The 21,609-nt window shown below is 38.6% G+C and overlaps 2 protein-coding genes and 1 pseudogene across 3 annotated transcripts; 2 read left to right on the forward strand and 1 right to left on the reverse strand.

Moving 5' to 3' along the window:
• Positions 1-6,159, reverse strand: part of LOC122353228 — a 10,149-nt pseudogene extending 3,990 nt beyond the window's left edge.
• A 516-nt stretch (positions 6,160-6,675) lies between these two features.
• LOC122352843 (vacuolar protein sorting-associated protein 11 homolog) lies at positions 6,676-12,927 on the forward strand. Of its 2 annotated transcripts, XM_043250547.1 has the most exons (17): positions 6,676-6,855; positions 7,101-7,249; positions 7,343-7,478; positions 8,285-8,448; positions 8,543-8,790; positions 8,877-9,078; positions 9,169-9,320; positions 9,400-9,586; positions 9,690-9,833; positions 9,911-10,108; positions 10,182-10,343; positions 10,858-10,991; positions 11,195-11,397; positions 11,566-11,737; positions 11,854-12,076; positions 12,176-12,372; positions 12,477-12,927. In XM_043250547.1, the coding sequence occupies exons 1-16, from the start codon at positions 6,714-6,716 to the stop codon at positions 12,341-12,343; spliced, it is 2,784 nt and encodes a 927-aa protein (XP_043106482.1). In that variant the 5' UTR covers positions 6,676-6,713; the 3' UTR covers positions 12,344-12,372; positions 12,477-12,927. The 2 variants fall into 2 exon arrangements, with proteins under 2 accessions (XP_043106482.1, XP_043106481.1); XM_043250546.1 differs by having other exon boundaries at positions 12,176-12,927.
• Positions 12,928-13,680: 753 nt separating this feature from the next.
• Positions 13,681-17,007, forward strand: LOC122352444 (intraflagellar transport protein 46 homolog). The gene is made up of 12 exons (XM_043249853.1): positions 13,681-13,837; positions 14,308-14,401; positions 14,484-14,560; positions 14,631-14,779; positions 14,989-15,063; positions 15,586-15,679; positions 15,759-15,887; positions 15,981-16,099; positions 16,215-16,257; positions 16,337-16,397; positions 16,480-16,565; positions 16,729-17,007. Exons 1-12 carry the CDS (start codon positions 13,814-13,816, stop codon positions 16,819-16,821), a joined length of 1,044 nt encoding a protein of 347 aa, XP_043105788.1. The 5' UTR covers positions 13,681-13,813; the 3' UTR covers positions 16,822-17,007.
• The last annotated feature ends 4,602 nt before the right edge of the window (positions 17,008-21,609 follow it).

Consider the following 21,609-nt stretch of genomic DNA (forward strand, 5'->3'; position numbering starts at 1 on the left):
AGAGGAGGGAAAAAAAAAAAAAGATTAAATTTGAATTTGTCAAGATTAATTTGATAAAATTACATTTAAATGTCTGTCAGAATAATGACTATTTACATCGTAACTGGTTCAGTCACATTTGCAGTTGGCTCAGAGCTGCCACCCCAAACAAGCTGGAAATAGTGTTTCCAAGCTCTGTGTTAAAAATAATAAAAATAAATAAATAAATAAATAAATAAAGAGTGTGAAGCAGACACACACACACGCGCACACGCTGACACGCAGACACGCTGACACGCAGACACACGCACTAGGCACTTCTTAAACGTACTGGTAAGAGTAGACTCCTCCTCTTTATCCTCCACAATGGTTTCAAATACAGACTCCACCTAAAAAGTCAAGAATTCAGTTCTGGTTTAAGAACATACTGGAATAATAAAACTTCAGTTTTATACTAATCTACAAACAAAAATCCAGTACTAACCCGGTCCAGAACTAGCACCCCACTTTCATCCATGTTGAAATGGGCCTTGATGCCCTTGGATTCAGCATCTGAATGTTTCTTGAAGCTACTGCCCACTCCAGACAGCTTCACCGTCGTCAGATTCTGAGAGCCAAACACTCTGAGAAAGAAACATTGGCTTGACGTTAATTTGAGTACATTTCTGAAGAGATGTAAACAAATAAAGCCGAACATAAACAGAGTAAATAAAACCGTGACACACTTCAGATCCTGTTCACTGAGGAAGCTGAGGTCTCCATAATTAATATAGAAAACAAAGTCATCCGTGTAACGATTGAAGGTGATGACTTTTCTCTGGGGATCTGAGGCCATTCTCTGAAACAGGATACGCTTGTTGTGTTTCAAGGACTTCAGGCCATCCTCTTCGTCGGTCACACGACTGAACTCAACCTAAGGAGGGTGACAGAAAACATCTTTGAACATGCATGCTAGATTAAACACCTCAGGGGTCTTGGTTAGGGCTAAATTAGATTTGTATTAGTAATCTTTATTCTTGAAAAGAATAACATCTCCACCCTCTCACCTGTATGGGAAACACAGCAGCATCCCTGACCAAGAACGGTTTGACTTTAAAGGCTTTGCTGAGCGCAGCGGCCTGATAAACGGCACCCATTGCTGCAGCTTCATCTGCATTGATGTTCTTGCTCAGTTCCTCTCTGGAGACAAAAGAACAAAAAATTGAGCCAAACTGAATTTTTTTTCAACTGGAAAAAAAATGCTGAATATCTATTCAGTTGTTAATGAATGCTAATTGTATTAGATGTTGGAACTGTGTTAGATTTTCTTCAACGTTTCTGAGTTTAATGAAAGAACCAAAGCTAAAATACTAGTCCATAACAAGGGGTCAAGTTCGGCTGGTTAGCTTATCCCAGTCTGCCCCTGCTGGTTGATGTTGTAACTACATCACTCAGCTCCTGGGAGCAACTTTTTCCACTTAGAGCCAATCAAGTGTCTACTAGTAGGGTAAACAGGACATTTATAAAGCACAAAAACATACTTTCCCACAGCTTTAAGAAGCACGTCCTGCACTTTGGGCACCCTGGTGGATCCTCCGACCAAAATAACCTGCTCAATCTCATCCTGTTTGACGACAAAGGTATTTCAGGTCATTTATAAATCATGGTCATTTAGAAAACCCGTCTAAAGCTAGTGGCATAATTTTAGCTCCTCACCATGTTCATTTCAGCAGCAGCTAAAGCTTCTTTCACAGGTCCTGGTACTCTGTCAAACAGATCCTCGCAGAGTGCCTCAAACTCAGAGCGAGTCACTTTTGCCTTAAAGTCTATATCGTCCATCAGACCTTCAATCTGGAGAGAGAGAACAAGAGGTCACTAAACCACCCAGACTGGGTTGAAGTAGACAGATCAAATGAGGTGCCACAACACAGACTACTACAATTTTATTGAAACGCTGAATGCCTCATACTGCTGTTATTTTTGTTAACATACAATAAAGGCTAACAAATCTTATCCAGTCAAGGAAATAAACATTCTTTGATAACACCTATTTAATCAAGGCCATCCAACGTGGATAATATGTACTGAAGGCAGATGTATTGAACAGGTTTCTTTGCATTTCCTAAATCAAAAATTAATATGAAATCAGAAATACTTCAATCTTATCTTGATTTGTCCCTCTCTTTTAACCTTTAAAACAACTGCAACACTCAAGCTGCATGAAGTGGATGATTTGAGAATATCACAAAGCATCATATGCTTCAGTTGAAGTTAGAACATCTGATAATTTCACTAATTTGCTTACATTTGAATGCGACCTAGAAATGTCTACTCTCTGATCATTTCACACATTTAAAAGTCAAAATGAAGGGAAAGCAGTGAACGACTGTCTTTTGAATTGCGACAGACACAAGTGAAATTTGTTATGAAAAAATAATAGGTTTGGAACATTGTTTTATCCAGTGGTTGTTAAATGAATTTTACACAAAACCTTGTGAATTTGCAGTTGAATGTACGAAAGTGACGGGTTTTAAGTCACCAGAAGTCTTGTTTCACCAGAAAATTACGTTGTGATACTATCATTTGTTTGTTTGACTGTTAGCATTAAATGCCATTCCAGCGTCGGTGGCTATTTTCATGCCAAGAAAAAGTTTGCCTGACAAACGTCTTTGACCAAAACATGCACTGTTAAAAATGGCTCACAATAAGAGCAACAATATGAAATTTTGAAAACAGCTGAATTTCTCTTCATTTTTGCAGACTGTATTGCACACTACTGAAATAAATTGTAATTTCAGTTTGAGATACCTGTGCCATATGTTCAGCATTGGCACTCAGCACTGTCTTGAGTCTCTGAGCCTCTTTAAGGAGTTTGGCCATAGCGCGAAGATTCTCTCTCACGTCTTTCTTTGATTTCTTCTGTTCGTTAAAAAGCTTGGCAAGATGATCTCTGAGCCCATCTCAAAGCCACCAAGTGTCCATCTAAATATAAAGAGAAAACAGCCTTACCAAGTACTGTGTATATATATATATATATAATATATATATATATATATACATATATACATATATACATACTATATACATATATATATACATATAACATATATATATACATATACTATATATATATATATACACACACACAAGCACCCATCTGGCCAATAAATGTGGATGAAAATATGGCAACCATGACTAACCCAACTCCACGGATCTGAAGCTGTGGCTGAGTGCCTGATTCCTTGGTCTTCACCGTCTGATACGTGACAATCGTGGCTGTTGTGCTGCCCGAACCCATATCATAAAACATGATGTTCTAAAAAAAAAAAAATTTAATCAGAAATCCTACTTAAAAATTATACTTTATGTAACCAAAATGCCATTGGTTGGCCAAACAGATAGTCCCACCCACAAACAAAACCAATGACTGATGCACTGTTGACCTAATAAATAAATAAAATTCACTTCAATTCTCTCAGAAGTACCTGTGCAGTAGAGTTGATATCCTTCCTCCTAAAGACTCCATAGTTCAAAGCCACAGCAGTATTATCATTGATAAGCTGAAGGACCTTTAGACCTGCTATATGAGCAGCCTGCAAGACTGCCCTGCGTTCTGCCTGATTAAAATAGGCTGGTACTGTGATCACAGCATCTTTTATGGGTTGCTCTATTAGAAGAAAAAAAATTGGTTCATTTAAACATATCAATCTGACCAAGACAACCAATCCAGAGACTCCTTATAATCAAACCTGCAAAGTCTTGGGCCAGACCACGAGAGTAGTTTAATATCATGCCCAAAAGCTCCTCTGGAGTATACTGCAACTCTCTGGATGATACAAAAGATTAATTTCTCATGTTAATATAAAACGCATTGGTTATAGCTAATGCACCTGCAAGCGCTCCGTTACTTACTCAGAGAATTTGAAAAACACTGTTCCTCTTTTCTCGTCTCTCTGCAGCTGGTGTTCAGGGAAGTGTTTCTGATACTGTGCCACCTGCGGATTGTCTGCCGTCTTTCCCAAAATGCTCTGGAGGAATCTGTAAACCACCTTGGGGTTCTTCACAGCCTGTCATGATTAAAGAATGCTGAAGTCAAAGCTTGTCAAATACACTGCAACAAGGTTTTAAGAAAATACGAAGAGGTGTTTTTCATGCGTTTTAAAAAAAATGTATCATGTTTCCACAAAATATCAAGCAGCAAACCGGTTTACTTACAACATTGTTAAAGAGAAAATTGTGAATAAGCTTAATTTGAGTCATTATCATTTAATCCAAAGTAACACCTAACTTCAAAAAGAAGGGATGGAGATTAAAATAATTATTAGCTAAACATTCTGGTATGGAAAGGGTGCTTTCCTGATAGATGAAATTATTTTGTTTCCACAATGAATTAACGTTGCAATTGGAAATGAGCCATTACAGATTATTTTAAATGCGTTGCAAATGCCACAAGGCATCATGGCGACTTACCACTCCTAAAGCACCATCTCCAAAAAGCCTCTCGTTTTCCTTTAAGCACACTGCGACTGGAGTTTTCCGCCGGGACTCCCTAAACAAAAGAAGAAAAATGTTACAAAGGAGTAAAACGGTGTCTGAAATGACATGTGTTCTAAATCACGTGTGTGGATTTTACACACGCTGTCCTAAAACGTACTTGTTTAAAGCAATCTCCATCGGCACACCAGGTTTCACTATAGCGATTTTCATCCATTCACTGCCCAAGTCCACAGACATCACAGCAACTGATTCTGCAACACAAAACAAAAGTCAGTGAGAGCTGAAACACTAGGTCCTAAATAAAAAACAACAACATAAATATCAAGATTGTAAACATGTTTTAAATCAATTCATCCTGATAGACAACCCCAAAGCAAATATAAGACCATAATCATACTTTATACAGTGCTTACCTGTTTGAGAAGGCAGGAAAGCTACTATTAGGCAGAAAACAGCCCATAATGACAGCCTTTCCCTCATTGTGACCTGCAGGAAATATACAAAGACTGGATCAACAGCATGTAGGCTAAAAGTCACAGCGCAACAGTGACAGCCCTGCACATAAAACAGGAAGCCAAACAAAACCATACCGGCAAGTCCCTCAAACCGTCATGTCTAACACCATCACGAAAACCGACAAGTACAACATTACAACTTCGATATGAAAAGCTGCCTAAACGCGAGATATGGATGTGCAGGTGGAGACAGTCTGCCAGTGACAGGTGTAGATGGGTACATGCTGATTTGATGTGATCCCACCCACAAGTCTGAGACAAAGCTTGAGAACATGTGGATCACAAACCTGTTCCTGGAGGCCCCTCCTCAACAGTACGTTCTGGATGTTGTCTTGAACGCAGCTGATTTCCCAGTTCAGTTCTGAAGCAGAAACCCACAAATTCTGTGTGTCTTATAAGGGTCACATAAAAAAAATTATTTGAGGGGCCTCCAGAAAACACTCTCTCAGAGATTTCCTGCAGAAGACATTAGAGCCAAGGAGTAAATAGAATACGAGACTACAGTCATTATGAATTAAAAAATCTATTTTGGCTTTATTTTTACGCTCAAGTTTCTCCTGTTTTTAATGCTGATTTAAAAATGCAAAGTGGAAACTTCCAGTTGCACAGCCTGTTGTGTGACGTAAGCTTGAATGAGGTTGCCTGATCCTGATGAGAAGAGCATCATGACCATGTCAAAGTGTAATTCCACTGCTTGATAATGTGAACGTTGTGAACAGAACGCTTTCTTTCTATACATCTATATATACACGAAAACGCGGTTGATGGTCTAGTAGATGTACCACTGTACTTGACTGATCAAGACACATTTATGAACATATGCAACCACTCAGATGAGCCGAAACACATCCAACAAAGAAAGTGATGGCATGGCACTTACCTTCAGTCAGATCAAGTTTTATATTGGCTGTTGTTGACTGGTAAATCCCTCTTGACACTTGAACAACAATATTTAGAAACGCTTATCCTGCCCTAATTATGAACCAAAACTTTTCTGTGCTGATCCTTGGTATCTAACGTCTTACAGGAGTCAAGAAGATCGCATTAACCAGCAATGCTCTGTGAGCACACCACCTCGCTTGCTTGATTTTGCTCTTGCAATCACCGGCTTGTTCTAACACATTGGGCCCGGAACGCGGCGTGATCTCATTGGATCCACACAACTCGCTGCTCGCCGAGTGAAGCGCTAATCGCTATGCTGGTAAGTCCCGCCTCTTTACCCTTGAATGGAGAACGCCGATTGGTCCACGTGCCAACCAGTGCGCGCGAGTGGTGGTCGGTCGTGTAAGTAAGCACGGATCTGATTGGTCCACGTGAAATAGGGAACGGACAGCTGTGCGACAAGTTGTAGTTTTTGACTCATCTCTGCGAGTAGATTCGTTTATTTTAAAGAACCGGTACATTCACGTCATCTTTGCATCCATTAGATGTTATAAAACAGTTATAAAATTACGTTTATTCTATTTAAAATAAACAGATATTTATTAAACCGACTTTCTTCATATGTACGTTTATGTTTAAAAATACAGGTCATTCGCTAAAAATAAGAATTTTCTTTTTGCTGCGTATTTTGGCTTAAAAAAACTGCACCAATTATTTGACTTATTTTTTATTTGTGGCTCCTTGTGCTTAACCTTATTACCTTTATATTAACGTGAATACAGAAAACAAGAATAGCCTGACACTAGTCACATGACAGTGATGCGAGTCACATGATTTTGCTAAACAAGAACTGCTTGGAAAATGGCAGCGTTCTTACAGTGGAGACGTTTTGTGTTTTTCGATAAAGAAACGGTGAAAGATACGAGCGAAAATGGGAAAAATTTCCAACTACCGGTGGGAATTGCGGCCTGTGATTCAGGTCGAGGACACATTGTGCTTGGAGATATCCTTAAAATGCTGAAGTCGTGCTTGAGGCTAGTTAGCAATGATGACACTGATACTACATATATTTCCTAATTATAGTTGTACAAGACGTAGCGTATTTTATTGGTTGCGGGTGTCCCGTTTTGTAAAACGCATGTGTTTTAGATTTGTGGTGAATCCAAAACTCATTCCTGTCTGGCTGATTATTTGTGATGATTTCAGTTGTGCCATATGTGATTGGTTTCTTTAACTCGTTCAATGCACATATGGATGGGCAGATCTGGTTTTTGACCCGCTCCCTGCAACTGTCCAGTTTTCAGGCTTACAAACTGCGGGTGACACACCTGTACCAGCTGAAACAACACAACATCCTGGTATCTGTGGGTCAGGATGAGCCTGGCATCAATCCTCTGGTAAGAATCACTAAAGGTGTTTGTTGAAGCTGCACGTCAGTGCCTTAGAGATGTAAGCTGATAGATATCTAAGTGCATGTGTTTGGCCTTCAGGTTAAGGTGTGGAACCTTGATAAGAAGGACAGCGGCAGTCCTCTTTGTACCCGGATATTTCCTGCCATACCTGGAAACAAACCTACTGAAGTGTCTTGTCTAAGTGTACATGAAAACCTTAATTTCATGGCTATAGGTAGGCTTTTTTTTATTCACAAAGCAGTTAATATTTACTTATAATAAAATGCATGTTAACTGAAATAAAAGGGACAAAATAAAATAGATTTATATATAATACTATACAATTATATTAAATATTACAATATATTAATATAGTAATATTATATAAAATGACAAATATCTTTATCATTTAGTTTCTGTATTTAAAATCACAAAAACTAAAAAGTAAAAAAAAAAAACCCTGAAAATATAAAACTAATTTAAAATATTAACATTTTAACTATGCTAAAATAACACTGTCACAATTGTTAGTCCATGTGTATTTAAAAGTCAAGATATAAAAAGACTGCAAGCAATGAAATTCCTTTTATATCATCCCTCCAAAATGACAGATTTAATATGATCTTGTAAACTTGTTAATATACAGATCAAATTTATTTTAATACATTTTGTTGATTTGAGTGTTAGGATTTTATGTGGTATGAAAAATGTTTTTATAAAGGATATCATTTATAAGTAAAATTTTAATAACAAAAATTGCACTTTAATGTTGCAAAAGTAACTAAATGCCAAGTAGCCTTTTATAATAAACGTTTATAATAAATATCTTGAAATCACTTCTAATACGTGATTGTAAATAATTTCAGTGACAATAAATTGCAACATAACCCATATTTTTTGCAATATGATGCATTTCAAAGTGAAACAAACAATCCCTGATTTATTCATGAATGATTAATTAGATCAGGAAAAGTAGGTGTTATACCCAAACACAGCTATTTTGATTTTATGTCCACCGTTATATCTATGTTGGATTGTCAGGCTTCACAGATGGCAGTGTCGTGCTGACGAAGGGTGACATCACCAGAGACAGACACAGTAAAACTCTCAGCCTCCATGAAGGCAACTGTCCAATCACAGGCCTGGCTTTCCGGCAGGCTGGCAAAGTCACGCACCTGTTTGCCGCCACTTTAGAAAAAGTGCAGGTACAAATTAGTTGCACCAAATGTGATCTACTTCGTGTGAATCCAGATTAAAAATCGTACCGAGCTGAAAGCAGCATTATCCTTATGTTGACAGTGTTACACATTATCCGTGAAAGAGTACCCTCGTATAGAACTGGACACACACGGCTGCGCCCTCCGCTGCTCGGCGCTCACAGACCCCTCGCAGGACTCACAGTTCATAGTGGCTGGAGATGACTGCGTGTACTTGTACCAGCCCGATGAGAGAGGACCCTGTTTCGCTTTCGATGGGCGCAAACTTCTAACTCACTGGCACAGAGGATACCTGCTGCTGCTCACACACAACAACAAATCACCCAGCAAGTAAGACTAATTGTACTTTAAGAATCATGGTTCACAATGACGTAAGTCTCTTTTTTTTTCACATTTTTGACATTCAATTTGCGCAGATCTGATTATGGCGGCAGACAGACATCCCCTACAGAAAAGCACATCCTGACCATTTACGACCTTGACAACAAGTTCATCGCTTACAGTGCGGTGTTTGATGATGTCATTGACGTTCTGGCAGAATGGGGCTCGTTTTACGTCCTAACGAGGGACAGAACGCTGTATATGCTGCAGGAAAAAGACACGCAGACTAAGCTAGAGGTCAGTACGGTGTTATTGTCATTAAAGAAAACCTAAGGATTAAAAAACATAATAAATGAATAAAAAGTAATATACCCTACCCTTTTTTAGATGCTGTTTAAGAAGAACCTGTTTGTGATGGCCATTAACTTGGCTAAAAGTCAGCATCTGGACAATGATGGTCTGTCTGAGATATTCAGACAGTATGGAGACCATCTCTATGTCAAAGGGGATCATGATGGAGCTATTCAGCAGTATATTCGGTATATTTGCAGGTCAGATTCTTAGCTACACGTTTCATTTAAAATCAGGCACGTCATGGTTGTGTCCTGTCTCTCTCAGCACCATTGGGAAGCTCGAACCCTCATACGTAATCCGTAAATTTTTGGATGCACAGAGGATACATAACTTGACAGCGTACCTACAGGCTCTCCACAGACAGTCGCTGGCCAATGCTGACCACACTACTCTACTGCTCAACTGTTACACCAAACTGAAGGACAGCTCCAAGCTGGAAGAGTTCATAAAGGTCTGTATAAAAGAGATTTTTGGCTTGAAAGTGCATTTTAAGCTTTTTGAATGATGATCACAAACAATCCTTTTTAAACTCTGCATCCTTCCTCTAAATGTAGAGCAATGAAAGCGAGGTGCATTTTGATGTTGAGATTGCCATCAAGGTGTTACGCCAGGCCGGTTATCACAGTCACGCCGTGTTTCTGGCAGAGAGACACATGCACCATGAATGGTATCTAAAGATCCAGCTTGAGGATTTAAAGGTGAATATATGATACTGTTATGACACACAAATAAAGCTTTAATGTAAGCCAATACTTAAACCAGTACTTCTTTTCAGAATTATCAGGAGGCTTTACGCTATATTGGAAGGTTGCCATTTGATCAAGCAGAGAGTAATATGAAGCGTTACGGAAAGATTTTAATGCATCATGTGCCTGAAAGCACCACTATCCTCTTAAAACGCCTTTGCACTGACTATCACCCCAGCAAAGACTCAACCGACAGGGACAGTCTGGACAGGCCTGCAGAAAACAAGGTCTGGCATTAACATTAGCACCTATAAATAATCCACCACCGACAAATAAAATAATTCACATACCTTTTTACAGGCCAATCCAGAAGAGTTCATCCCAGTATTTGCCAATAACCCACGAGAGCTGCGAGCGTTCCTGGAACACATGATCGAAGTGGATCCGTTCTCACCTGAGGGAGTTTATGACACTCTGCTAGAGCTCAGACTTCAGGACTGGGCACATGAGCAGGACCCAGGGGTAAAATAAAAAATGCTTTGTGCAATCTGTAAACATATCTCACACACATGTGTCTCATATTATGTTATTAATGACAACATCTGCACCTGCAAGATCTGATGGAACGCTTTGAGGATTTCTGAAGAATTTGACTTTTTTTTGTTTAGAAATTTGATATTTATCAGATGTTTGATTTATGATTTAAGCAATTCATAAATGCTTGCTACTTCATAAATGCACAGTATAAGGCAGCATTTAACAAGATTGATTTTAGCTTTTAGTTCTTAAAATGAAAATAAAATAAAAGGCATTGACATTTTTTAGTATTTAGACTTTTTATTTTTTTTTGCTATAAAGTAATCACAAGTTTATGACTGGCCAGAGTTTCAATAATATTGCATCTTGAGAAAAACATTAAACCGATCTCATGTGGTCTTATCTTTTGTAGCTGCATTATTAAGTATTATTAAAGGGGGTCTTACTGTTGTAAAAGCATATACTACAGAAACCCAACTTCCTGTCTTTGTTCTGACAGAAGAAGAAAGTCCTGCAGGAGGCAGCACTGTCCCTGCTGAGGAGCGACAACACCGTGTTTGACAAAGCCCTGGTGCTCTGCCAGATGCACAACTTCAAGGAAGGAGTGCTGTATCTGTATGAAAAGGGCAAACTGTAAGCGCTATTTCTTAGAAATGTCGATCTCATTTACTCGTAACATGCTATAAAAATGATCTACGTCATTCCACAACCATACTACAGCCTTGTGTGACAACAGATCGCAATTACTGACTGAATTCATTTCAGAATTTAATACGTCTAAACTTGCATTACACTGAGCACGAAAGCAAAGCTGACAGGACGGTGTATTTCTGCAGGTACCAGCAGATCATGCATTACCACATGCAGAATGAGGAGTATGGGAAAGTCGTGGAGGCCTGTAAACGCTATGGGGACAGTGAAGTGTGTTTGTGGGAACAGGCTCTAGGCTATTTTGCACGCAAAGAAGAAAACTGTAAGGCCTACATTAGTGAAGTCCTGCAGCACATTGATGAAAACAACTTGATGCCTCCACTTCTGGGTAAGTAAAAGGATACATAAAAAAAACCTCTTGTGTTTTTCACACATCGATACATGGCTGTGACATTTTAGCACGTTTTAATATCGCCTGGTTTTCGTGGTTAATTTTAGACTGTATAACTAATGTTGTCAGCATAAGTTGGACCTTTTATGAATGTTTATGTTGCAGTGGTGCAGACTTTGGCTCATAATTCCACAGCATCTCTCTCAGTCATAAAAGACTACCTGATAAATAAACTGGAGCGGGAGACCCAACAGATCGAGGAAGATGAAAGAAAGATTCGACAGTATAGAGAGGAAACGGCCCACCTTCGAGCTGAGATACAGGAACTTAAAACCTGGTGAGCAAATCAAGGATTCATTTATTAGTCAACGGCATTAAAATATTATGCTACAGTTGATAGCGTAGGAATTTCATGTTTATTTTTAAAATAACATGATTACGTTGCTCTTTCAGTGCAAAGATCTTCCAAAAGACCAAGTGCAGCATGTGCAACAGCCCACTAGAGCTGCCGTCTGTGCACTTCCTGTGCGGTCACTCTTTCCATCAGCACTGCCTGGAGAGCTTTGCAGAGAGCGAGGCCGAGTGCCCCACCTGCACCCCTGAGAACAGGAAAGTGATGGACATGTTGCGTGCGCAAGATCAGAAACGAGATCTTCATGATCATTTTCACAGACAGGTATAGATACTTTTTTTACTTCAGGACATTTTAAATTGATCGAAATACAGTGTGTTTGCCAATTAAATACTCAAATATAGACATTTCTCTCTCTCGTAGCTCAAATGCTCTAACGACGGCTTCTCTGTCATCGCTGACTATTTTGGCCGTGGAGTGTTTAACAAACTCACTCTGATTACGGATCCTCCAGGAGGAAAGAGTGGAGCTGGCAATCTGGAGGCTGAATTCAACAGAGATCTGCTCATTAACACCAAGAGAAATGTTTGAGAACTGGACTGGAGCTCATATTAAAAGAAGTGCTGATCTAGGGTCAAATGTCCGATTTTGGTTTGCTTCTGAAACGGTCTTCAAACAAATCCAATTTACCCCTGCGACTTCTCTTGTGTTGATTTATTTATAGGCCTGGTTGCAGAGAGCAGGGTGACAGATTGTGCAGAATGTTCTCACATCTGTGTAATCTGCAACGTCAGATCAGCATAAAGTGGAAAGCATCAAAACCACATTGGGCGACGATAACGTTTAAAATCTTGCACTTCAAAACTGTGACCATTTTCAAGTTTTGAATTCAGTTGCCGCTGGCACACTACAGAAGACACCTTAAAAACTTTATTTTGCATCCTGTAATAATTTATGTATAATATTTCATTAGTATTGCAACCATTCATTATTGCATACAAAGCACCTAATCAACAATTATCATGTCAATGTTATCATATCGATGTCAAATGCCTGTAAAAGTGTCATTAATGAATATAAAACATCAAGTTGTAACTTGTAATTACATTGCGTTTTGCTGTATTATCTCAGATGTTCGTTTGTGATGAATTAATAAAAATATTTACAGTGCTTTACATTGCATAGGCCAACGAATGCATAAATATGTCAAAAATATTCTATTCGCACATCAAAAAAACGATTCTATCGTTTATGTATACCTTAGGTAGTGTCTAGTTGAGCTAAAAAAGTTTGCAAAGCTGAACCAACAAGAAAATGTGCTAAGAACCACATCCTGTTCTCAAGAGCTGATCCATGATGCCTAGAACTGCTGTGCTTTTAGTCACGTCGAGCTCTTCTTTACTCTGTGACTCAAATCACAAATCTCAGCTTTACCCCATACTATTCACTCACTAATGTCCCAGATTTAAAAAAAAAAAAAGTGTAAAGAGATTAGTAGGCTAATTTTCCGTTCTTTCTCTTGCCACACCTTAGAGGATTGAGGGAAGCCACATGTCTTCTCGTGGTTTCTTTGGGTTTAGAAAAGTTTATGCGGACATTTCTACAACCATTCAATCTGCTTATTAGGTATTCATTACATCATTTAAGCTCAACATCTTATTTGACTTCTTGTGGACTGGAAAAATAATTATGCATTTGCTTCATCATTGTACTTTGATAGAATTTAGAAACGTTTATTAATATAAATGTTTGATGTATATTGTATCTGATGTGCTTTTTATTTCGATAACCTACAAACAGCACATCATTCAATTGTATTATGCAAATAATGCACACGTAAATAGGGGGCTTTTTGCGAAACAGATTATTCAATTATAAAGCACTTTGAACTACACACAAACCTGCAATGTTATTAAAGCACCCCTCACTCGTTATGAGTTTAAACGAAGCCGTCGGGAAATAATAAATTCGGCTCGGAGTTTAAAAAACTGGCGTTCTCACGCACTTCCGCTGAACATCTCGCGAGATCAAGTTTCCTTGACAACAGTACACCGTGTTTTCATGGAGGCGTCTGAGCGACAAAAGGTTTGTTATTATCGTGCAAATGCCAAAAATTTAATCTCGGATACAACGTTAAATACGTAATAAACTATGTAATACACACGTGGTGTATTTTATTACTCACTGTTCAATGCAGCTCGTAAATCGATGCAACGCGTGCGTCAAACACTAAGCTTCAGTAAACATTGTTAAGCCTTAATGTTTATGTGTCACATGGCCAAATAATTTACGAAGTTACATGACGATAATGGTTATTGGTTGCTTTTTTGCTAGGTTATAATAGTCCCGTAAAGCTAAACAGCTAAACTAGCTGGAAAAGTATTACTTCTAAACCTATATAGTAAGTTACTTAAGGGCATCACAGACATGTTTTGAGTCAGCAGAGTTTTAGTATCACAATGACACCTAAAAATATCTCAGTAGGCATCTCCAGGCACATTTTGAAACCCAGTGTTAGTATAAAACTAGAAAGTGTAAATAATACCTGCAAACAGATTCAACTCAGAACCAACCAGCCATACGACGAGAGTTTTGAGGTGAATGCAGAAGAAGCGACCAGTGTGCACACACCATCCCCAAGACAGATAGGTCAGACTGTTTTCCACGTCTTTACATTTGACTTACCAAGGGTTCATCAACCGTTTTTCATGCCATTATGTCTTTATTTCAGTTTCCAGGAGGTCAGGCAGGCAGAAGCACAGCGCCATGGCCTCTTACGCTGGCGATAAACTAGAAGAGGACACTAAAGTAAGTTTACTAACATATTCGGCTAATGGATAAAATTACGTTGAAATGACCTGTTCGCATCCAACAGCAGAGAAAAAAAGAGCCACCACTTGGTGCCCGTGCTTCTAATCAGAACGATGAAGAAGATGAAGAGGATGATGACGACGATGATGACGAAGATGATTCTGATGACTCAGAGTCTGATGAAGAAGAAGGGGAGCCCGGATCTGCTCCAGAAGGGTCTGGCTGTTCATCTTCTGTCTAATATAAAAGAAGAGATAGATGATATTAATGTTTCATTTACTTTTAGTAGAGATATACAGGTTTTTGAGTTGCAACATTTAAGTAAATGTTTTATCAGTAGTGCTAAAAGAAGTGAAGCTTTTTTATTATTTATTAAAATAAAAACGTGTGTGTTTGTGTGTGTGTGTTTGGATGATTTCTCATAGTGCATACGACCCAGCCGATTATGAACATCTTCCTGTGACAGCGGAGATCAAAGAGCTTTTTCAGTACATCACAAGGTTTGCATTCGCAGACTTCACACCTTCTGCATTTGATGTGCACCTATACACGAAACATCTGGCAAACTGACCTTTAAAAACTGCCATGCAAAGCAGTGCTTCTTCAGCTATGAGCTCTTTTGACCATGTGGACAGTATGAAAATTACATTACATTTATTTGCTAACAACGTCTAACAGTGAATACACATACATCACATGAGAATCATGTCATTTTGTCCTTGGCTTACCTGAGCATCTCAAAATATTAAGTAAAATAAAATACCCCTTTTTTGTCTGGGCTATTTAAACACAATCAAATAATATTTTCACACGTTTGAATATGGTAAATTTTGAAATAATTTGAAATTAAATAATATTTAGTTAACTTTAATGTAATTGTTATGTTGTGTATTAAAAATAAGGGATTAAAAATGAGATTTATACATCATCTGAAAACACAGTAAATGAGCTTTCCACCAATGAATGGTTTATAACACCGTTTGACCAACATGCAACAATCTGGAAAATATATATTCTTTTAGGTATACTCCACAGACGATAGAGCTTGACCACAAATTGAAGCCCTTTATCCCTGATTTCATCCCAGCTGTGGGAGACATTGATGCTTTCCTCAAAGTGAGTGACAGTTCACACATCTGAACTGGACATGGGTGTCCAATATAAAAGTTTCTGATTGTTTTTGTTCAACTCACAGGTACCAAGGCCAGATGGGAAGGCCGACAATCTGGGTCTCCTGGTTCTGGATGAGCCGTGCACGAAACAGTCAGACCCAACAGTGCTTTCCCTGTGGCTCTCAGAGAACAGCAAACAACACAACGTTGCCGTGAGTTCACACACGCTCACTAGAACAATTGAGGTACTAATTTTGGTCTATACTATAAGTAAAATTAGAAAGTGATGCACATCTCTTTCACAGGAAGTGAAAGTAAAGAGCGTTGAAAACCCAGAGAAGAACCCGAAAGCCATAGACAGCTGGATCGAGAGCATTAGTGAGCTGCATCGGTCCAAGCCTCCAGCGACTGTACACTACACCAGGCAAGCACTGATATGAACCAGCCATGAACATCCAGAAAAATACAGAACACAACATCTATGTCATTTTATAACAAGAGACTTGTATATTTCTTCAGACCCATGCGGATATTGACAGCCTTATGCAAGAGTGGCGCCTGAGTTTGAGAGCTTTTAGGAAGGTTAGATCTTGATTGAAATGTCATAAATAAAAATCTGCAAATTCAAACGTTGACCTTCACTTTCCCATCTGTTCATCAGGTCAATCTTCCCACAGCAGATATTGACTGTGATTTGGCAGAGTATGTTGACATTATTTGTGGTAAGTTGCATGTTTCTTATGTCTATATTTTTCATGTTTTTTGGGGGGCTATATTGTAATGGCTGTTGGCGTAACTGTTCAGGAGTCCTGGACATCCCTGTGTACAAGAATCGGATTCACTCACTTCACGTCCTGTTCACACTTTACTCCGAATTCAAAAACTCACAGGTCAGTTTCAGATACTATACAATATTATATAAAAATCTGCAAAAACTGATTGCATGTGTTGTATTACGTGGTATTTGTTCACATTTTTTAAGACACAGCATTTTAAATGTTTCAGTTCTGGGTTGCGTAATTAACAAGCTTATTTACTTCTTCCTGTCTTCAGCACTTTAAATCTGTAGCGGAGGGCCAGAAATCTGACACACCGCCTGCTTCGCGTACAGCCACTGCTGAATTAGAAAGACTCACTTTGGACTGAGGTCTCCTTCATGGCCTATTTTCTGACATCCTGTTTTGTTCTTAGCTGTTTGTCACCAGTTGTGTGAAGTTAAATTGTTTTGCGTCTTGGACTCATATGTTTGCATTTAACAGACTTTTAATTAAAAAAAATCTGTAGATTGAGAACTGTAGTCTGCCCTCAAAAATAATCAAATCTACTACATCAGTCAGTCCATTGCCTACTTTTTTTTACACTTTGCATGGAGTTGATCTTTCTTTTTAAGGGTAAAACCAAAGGGAAATGAGTTTCTATGTTTAATTCCACTTCTTGCATTAATAGATTTTTTTTTGTGTCACTTTAATCACGCTGTCAGGAGTTTCAGAATCTTAATAGCTTTTTTATTACAAGATATACTGTTTAGGTATTATATAAATATCCCATAAAAATAATACAGCATTAAACTGATTTAACACTAAACACCAAAAGGATCTGCTGATTTAGCACAGCAAGATGACTTTACATTAATAATCATTTTAAAACAATTACACTAAACCGGTATATGAATATGTACATGAGGCGTTGTCTGTTAGATAATTTTGGCTGAGGCTCGATTGCTCCTGTCTGCTGAGAGGTTGGTTTGTTTGTAGCTGCGTGTAGCTTCGCTTTTCAATTTATCACCTCTTCTCTAACGATCAAATATAATTTAACTGTGTACATATCGTTGATACTATTAAATTAATCTAACTAATTAGACTGCTGTTAGTTCGTTCGCTTTAATCTAAAACTCGGCGGTGAGTTAGTACTCGTTAGCGATTCACTTCGCTCCCACCACCGTTTTTCGCGCCGATTGTGGGCTTTTTTCCCCGCTCCTGTTCATTTGTTCCTCGCGCTCGTTAAGCTCCATTTTCACAAGCTCATCAAAACAAGAGTGGTAAGTGAATCCTTACGGTGAGTAAATGGCTTCTCCTGCATCGTCACTTGCACTGTCTGTCACATGTATAGCTTGTCCTTCTCTGTTAGCGATCAGGGATTCACGTGTGATAAATGCAGGGGAAATAGCTAGGCTGACAGAGAAGGTTTTAGAATTAGAGACACGTATCAAACTTTAATTGAGGACAGTAAGAATGCGAGGGCTGTAGATACTGCTTTGGATGCGACTAGTACAGTGAATCATGTACATTGTTCGGTTCCAGCTTCAGAGCCCGTGCAGCAGGGCAATTGGGTGACCGTGAGGCGGGCTAGTCGCGGGTCAAAACACCGCTCATCCGTTCGATCAGAACATCAAACAGGTTCTCCCCACTCAGTGACGCACCCACTGAGAAACCTGATCAAAGTGCCCTAGTAATTGGCGATTCTATTGTATGCGAACGTGAAAATAGAGACACCAGCCACCATAGTCCAATGCTTACCGAGCCAGAGCGTCTGACATCTTGTCAAATTTAAAAGTGCTGGCTAATGCTAAACGTAAATTTCGTAAGATTGTTATTCACGTCGGCGCTAATGATGTTCGACTTTCGCCAGTCGGAGATCACTAAAAATAATATTAAAGAGGTGTGTGAATTTGCAAGCACGATGTCGGACAATGTAATCTGCTCTGGTCCCTCCTGCTTTACCGGGGTGATGAGATTCACAGCAGATTGCTGGGTCTCAATGGCTGGATGTCTAAGTGGTGCCCGCAGAACAACATAGGCTTTATAGACAATTGGATGAGTTTCTGGGGCAGACCTGACCTGTTGAAAAGAGATGGTCTTCACCCCTCTTGGGGTGGTGCCGCTCTTCTATCTAGAAATATGGCATATAGTCTTATAGCTCCAACATGACCAACTAGTGCCCAGGTCAGGAAGCAGACAGACCGGCTAAACCGACCGTCTGCTAGCTGCCTCACGTCACAGAAGGCAGTTAATTCTCAGCACATAGAGACTCTTTCACCTAGATATCACACTATAGAGACTGTGTCTGTTCCCGAATTAGAATATGCAGAGAACGTCCAAACCTAATCAAAAGCAATAATTTAATTAATGTCCAACAAATTAAAACTACTATATAATTCAAATAAGCAAACGATAAAACTTGGCTCAGCTAAATATTAGATCACTTTCCACAAAGCACTTTATGTATATGATTTGATCAATGATCAGAAGCTAGATTTGCTTTGTTTGACAGAAACCTGGCTAAAACCAGATGATTATATTACTCTAAATGAATCTACCCCCAAAATTATTTCTATAAAAATGAGCCACGTTTAAAAGGTAGAGGGGAGGTGTTGCTACAATTTATAACAATATTCTTAGTACTTCTCAGAGGGCAGGCTTTAAATATAACTCATTTGAAGTTTTGGTGCTGCATATAACATTATCTACAGAATCATGTGCTAGTGATAAATCTTCTGTCATGTTTGTACTGGCTACTGTATACAGGCCACCAGGACACAGCACAGATTTCATTAAAGAATTTGCTGATTTTCTAACTGAGTTAGTACTGGCGCAGATAAAGTCTTAATTGTTGGCGATTTTAATATCCATGTTGATAATGAAAAAAGACTCATTAGGATCAGCTTTCTTAGACATTTTAAACTCCATTGGGGTTAGACAACACGTCTCTGGACCTACTCATTGTCAAAATCATACTCTAGATCTAATACTGTCACATGGAATAGATGTTAAAATGGTTGAAGTACTGCAGCAAAGTGATGACATTTCAGATCACTATCTAGTCTTGTGTGAACTCTGTATAGTTAAACCTGTAAACTCTGCACCTTATTACAAGTATGGTAGAACCATCACTTCCACCACAAAAGAAAGCTTTCTAAATAACCTTCCTGACTTATCTCAATTCCTTAGTTCATCCAATACGATGCAAAAACTTGATGATGTAACAGAAACTATGCACTCTCTTTTTTCTAGCACTTTAGATACAGTTGCTCCTTTGCACTTAAAAAAGATAAAAGAAAACAATCTGACTCCATGGTATAATGACAACACACGCACCCTAAAGAGAGCAGCCCGGAAAATGGAGCGCAGGTGGAGAAAAACCAAATTAGAAGTATTTCGTATTGCCTGGCGGGAGAGTATGCTGTCATACAGAAAAGCATTAAAAATAGCAAGATCTGATTATTTTTCATCCCTTTTAGAAGAAAACAAACACAACCCCGGTATTTATTCAGTACAGTGACTAAATTAACAAAAATAAAGCATCAGCAGGTGCTAATATGCCCCAAGAGTATAGCTGCAATGAGTTCATGAATTTCTTTACTTCTAAGATTGATACCATCAGAGATAAAATTGTAACTATGCAGCCGTCAACTACAGTTTCACATCAGATAATGAGCTTTAGATCCCCTAAGGAAAAATTACACTCTTTCTCTATTATAGGAGAAGAAGACTTGTACAAACTTGTTAAATCATCTAAACCAGCAACATGTATGTTAGACCCTATTCCATCTAAACTATTAAAAGATCTGCTTCCAGAAGTCATAGATCCTATTTTGAACATTATTAATTCATCATTGTCATTAGGATATGTTCCCCAAAACCTTTAAACTGGCTGTAGTTAAACCTCTCATTAAGAAACCACATCTTGATCCCAAAGACTTAGTAAATTACAGACCAATCTCTAATCTCCCTTTTCTGTCAAAGATACTAGAAAGGTAGTATCCTCACAACTGTATTCCTTTTAGAAAAAAATGGTGTCTGTGAGGATTTCCAATCAGGTTTTAGACCGTACCATAGTACTGAGACTGCTCTCATTAGAGTTACTAATGACCAGCTTCTATCATCTGATCGTGGTTTTATCTCGTTATTAGTGCTATTAGATCTTAGCGCAGCATTCGATACTATCGATCACAACATTCTCTTGGATAGACTAGAAAACTATGTTGGCATTAGAGGAAGCCTTAGCATGGTTTACATCATATCTATCTGACCGCTATCAGTTTGTGGCATTAAATGAGGAGGTATCATATCGATCAAAAGTGAAATATGGAGTTCCTCAAGGCTCAGTGCTAGGACCGTTACTTTTCAACCTTTACATGTTACCTCTGGGAGATATTATCAGGAGTCATGGTGTTAGCTTTCACTGCTATGCTGATGATACTCAGCTCTATATTTCAGCGCAGCCTGGTGATACACACCAAATTGAGAATCTAACAGAATGCATAGTCGATATAAAAAGCTGGATGATGAGTAACTTCTTAATGTTAAATTCTGAAAAACAGAGGTGCTAATAATTGGACCTAAAAACCCCACATATAATAATCTAGAACACAGCCTATCACTTGATGGCTGCTCTGTTAATTCTTCATCATCAGTCAGGAACCTAGGTGTGCTGTTTGACCGCAATCTTTCCTTTGAAAATCATGTTTCTAGCATCTGTAAAACTGCGTTTTTCCATCTTAAAAATATATCTAAATTACGACCTATGCTTTCAACCTCTAATGCAGAAATATTAATTCATGCGTTTATGACCTCAAGGTTAGATTATTGCAATGCTTTATTGGGTGGTTGTTCTGCACGCTTAATAAACAAACTTCAGCTAGTCCAAAACGCAGCAGCCAGAGTCCTTACTAGAACTAGGAAGTATGATCACATTAGCCCAGTTCTGTCAACACTGCACTGGCTCCTATCAAACATCGAATAGATTTTAAAATCCTATTAATTACCTATAAAGCCCTGAATGGTTTAGCTCTCAATACTTGAGCGAGCTCTTATCACATTATAGTCCTGCACGTCCGCTGCGTTCTCAAAACTCTGGCCATTTGATAAAACCTAGAATATCAAAATCAACTGCGTTGATCATTTTCCTATCTAGCACCTAAACTCTGGAACAATC

The sequence above is a fragment of the Puntigrus tetrazona genome, chromosome 10 (assembly GCF_018831695.1).
Source record: "Puntigrus tetrazona isolate hp1 chromosome 10, ASM1883169v1, whole genome shotgun sequence".
NCBI classification, from domain to species: domain Eukaryota; kingdom Metazoa; phylum Chordata; class Actinopteri; order Cypriniformes; family Cyprinidae; genus Puntigrus; species Puntigrus tetrazona.

Excerpts from the sequence above, each read along its gene's own strand:
- LOC122352843 (XM_043250546.1), top strand. The coding sequence starts at position 6,714 with ATGGCAGCGTTCTTACAGTGGAGACGTTTTGTGTTTTTCGATAAAGAA. Across the intron at positions 6,856-7,100 it reads AGGACACATTGTGCTTGGAG|ATATGGATGGGCAGATCTGG; the intron begins ATATCCTTAAAA and ends CGTTCAATGCAC. Across the intron at positions 9,834-9,910 it reads TCCAGCTTGAGGATTTAAAG|AATTATCAGGAGGCTTTACG; the intron begins GTGAATATATGA and ends ACTTCTTTTCAG.
- LOC122352444 (XM_043249853.1), top strand. The coding sequence starts at position 13,814 with ATGGAGGCGTCTGAGCGACAAAAG. Across the intron at positions 14,561-14,630 it reads AACTAGAAGAGGACACTAAA|AGAAAAAAAGAGCCACCACT; the intron begins GTAAGTTTACTA and ends ATCCAACAGCAG. Across the intron at positions 16,100-16,214 it reads GCGACTGTACACTACACCAG|CCTTATGCAAGAGTGGCGCC; the intron begins GCAAGCACTGAT and ends GGATATTGACAG.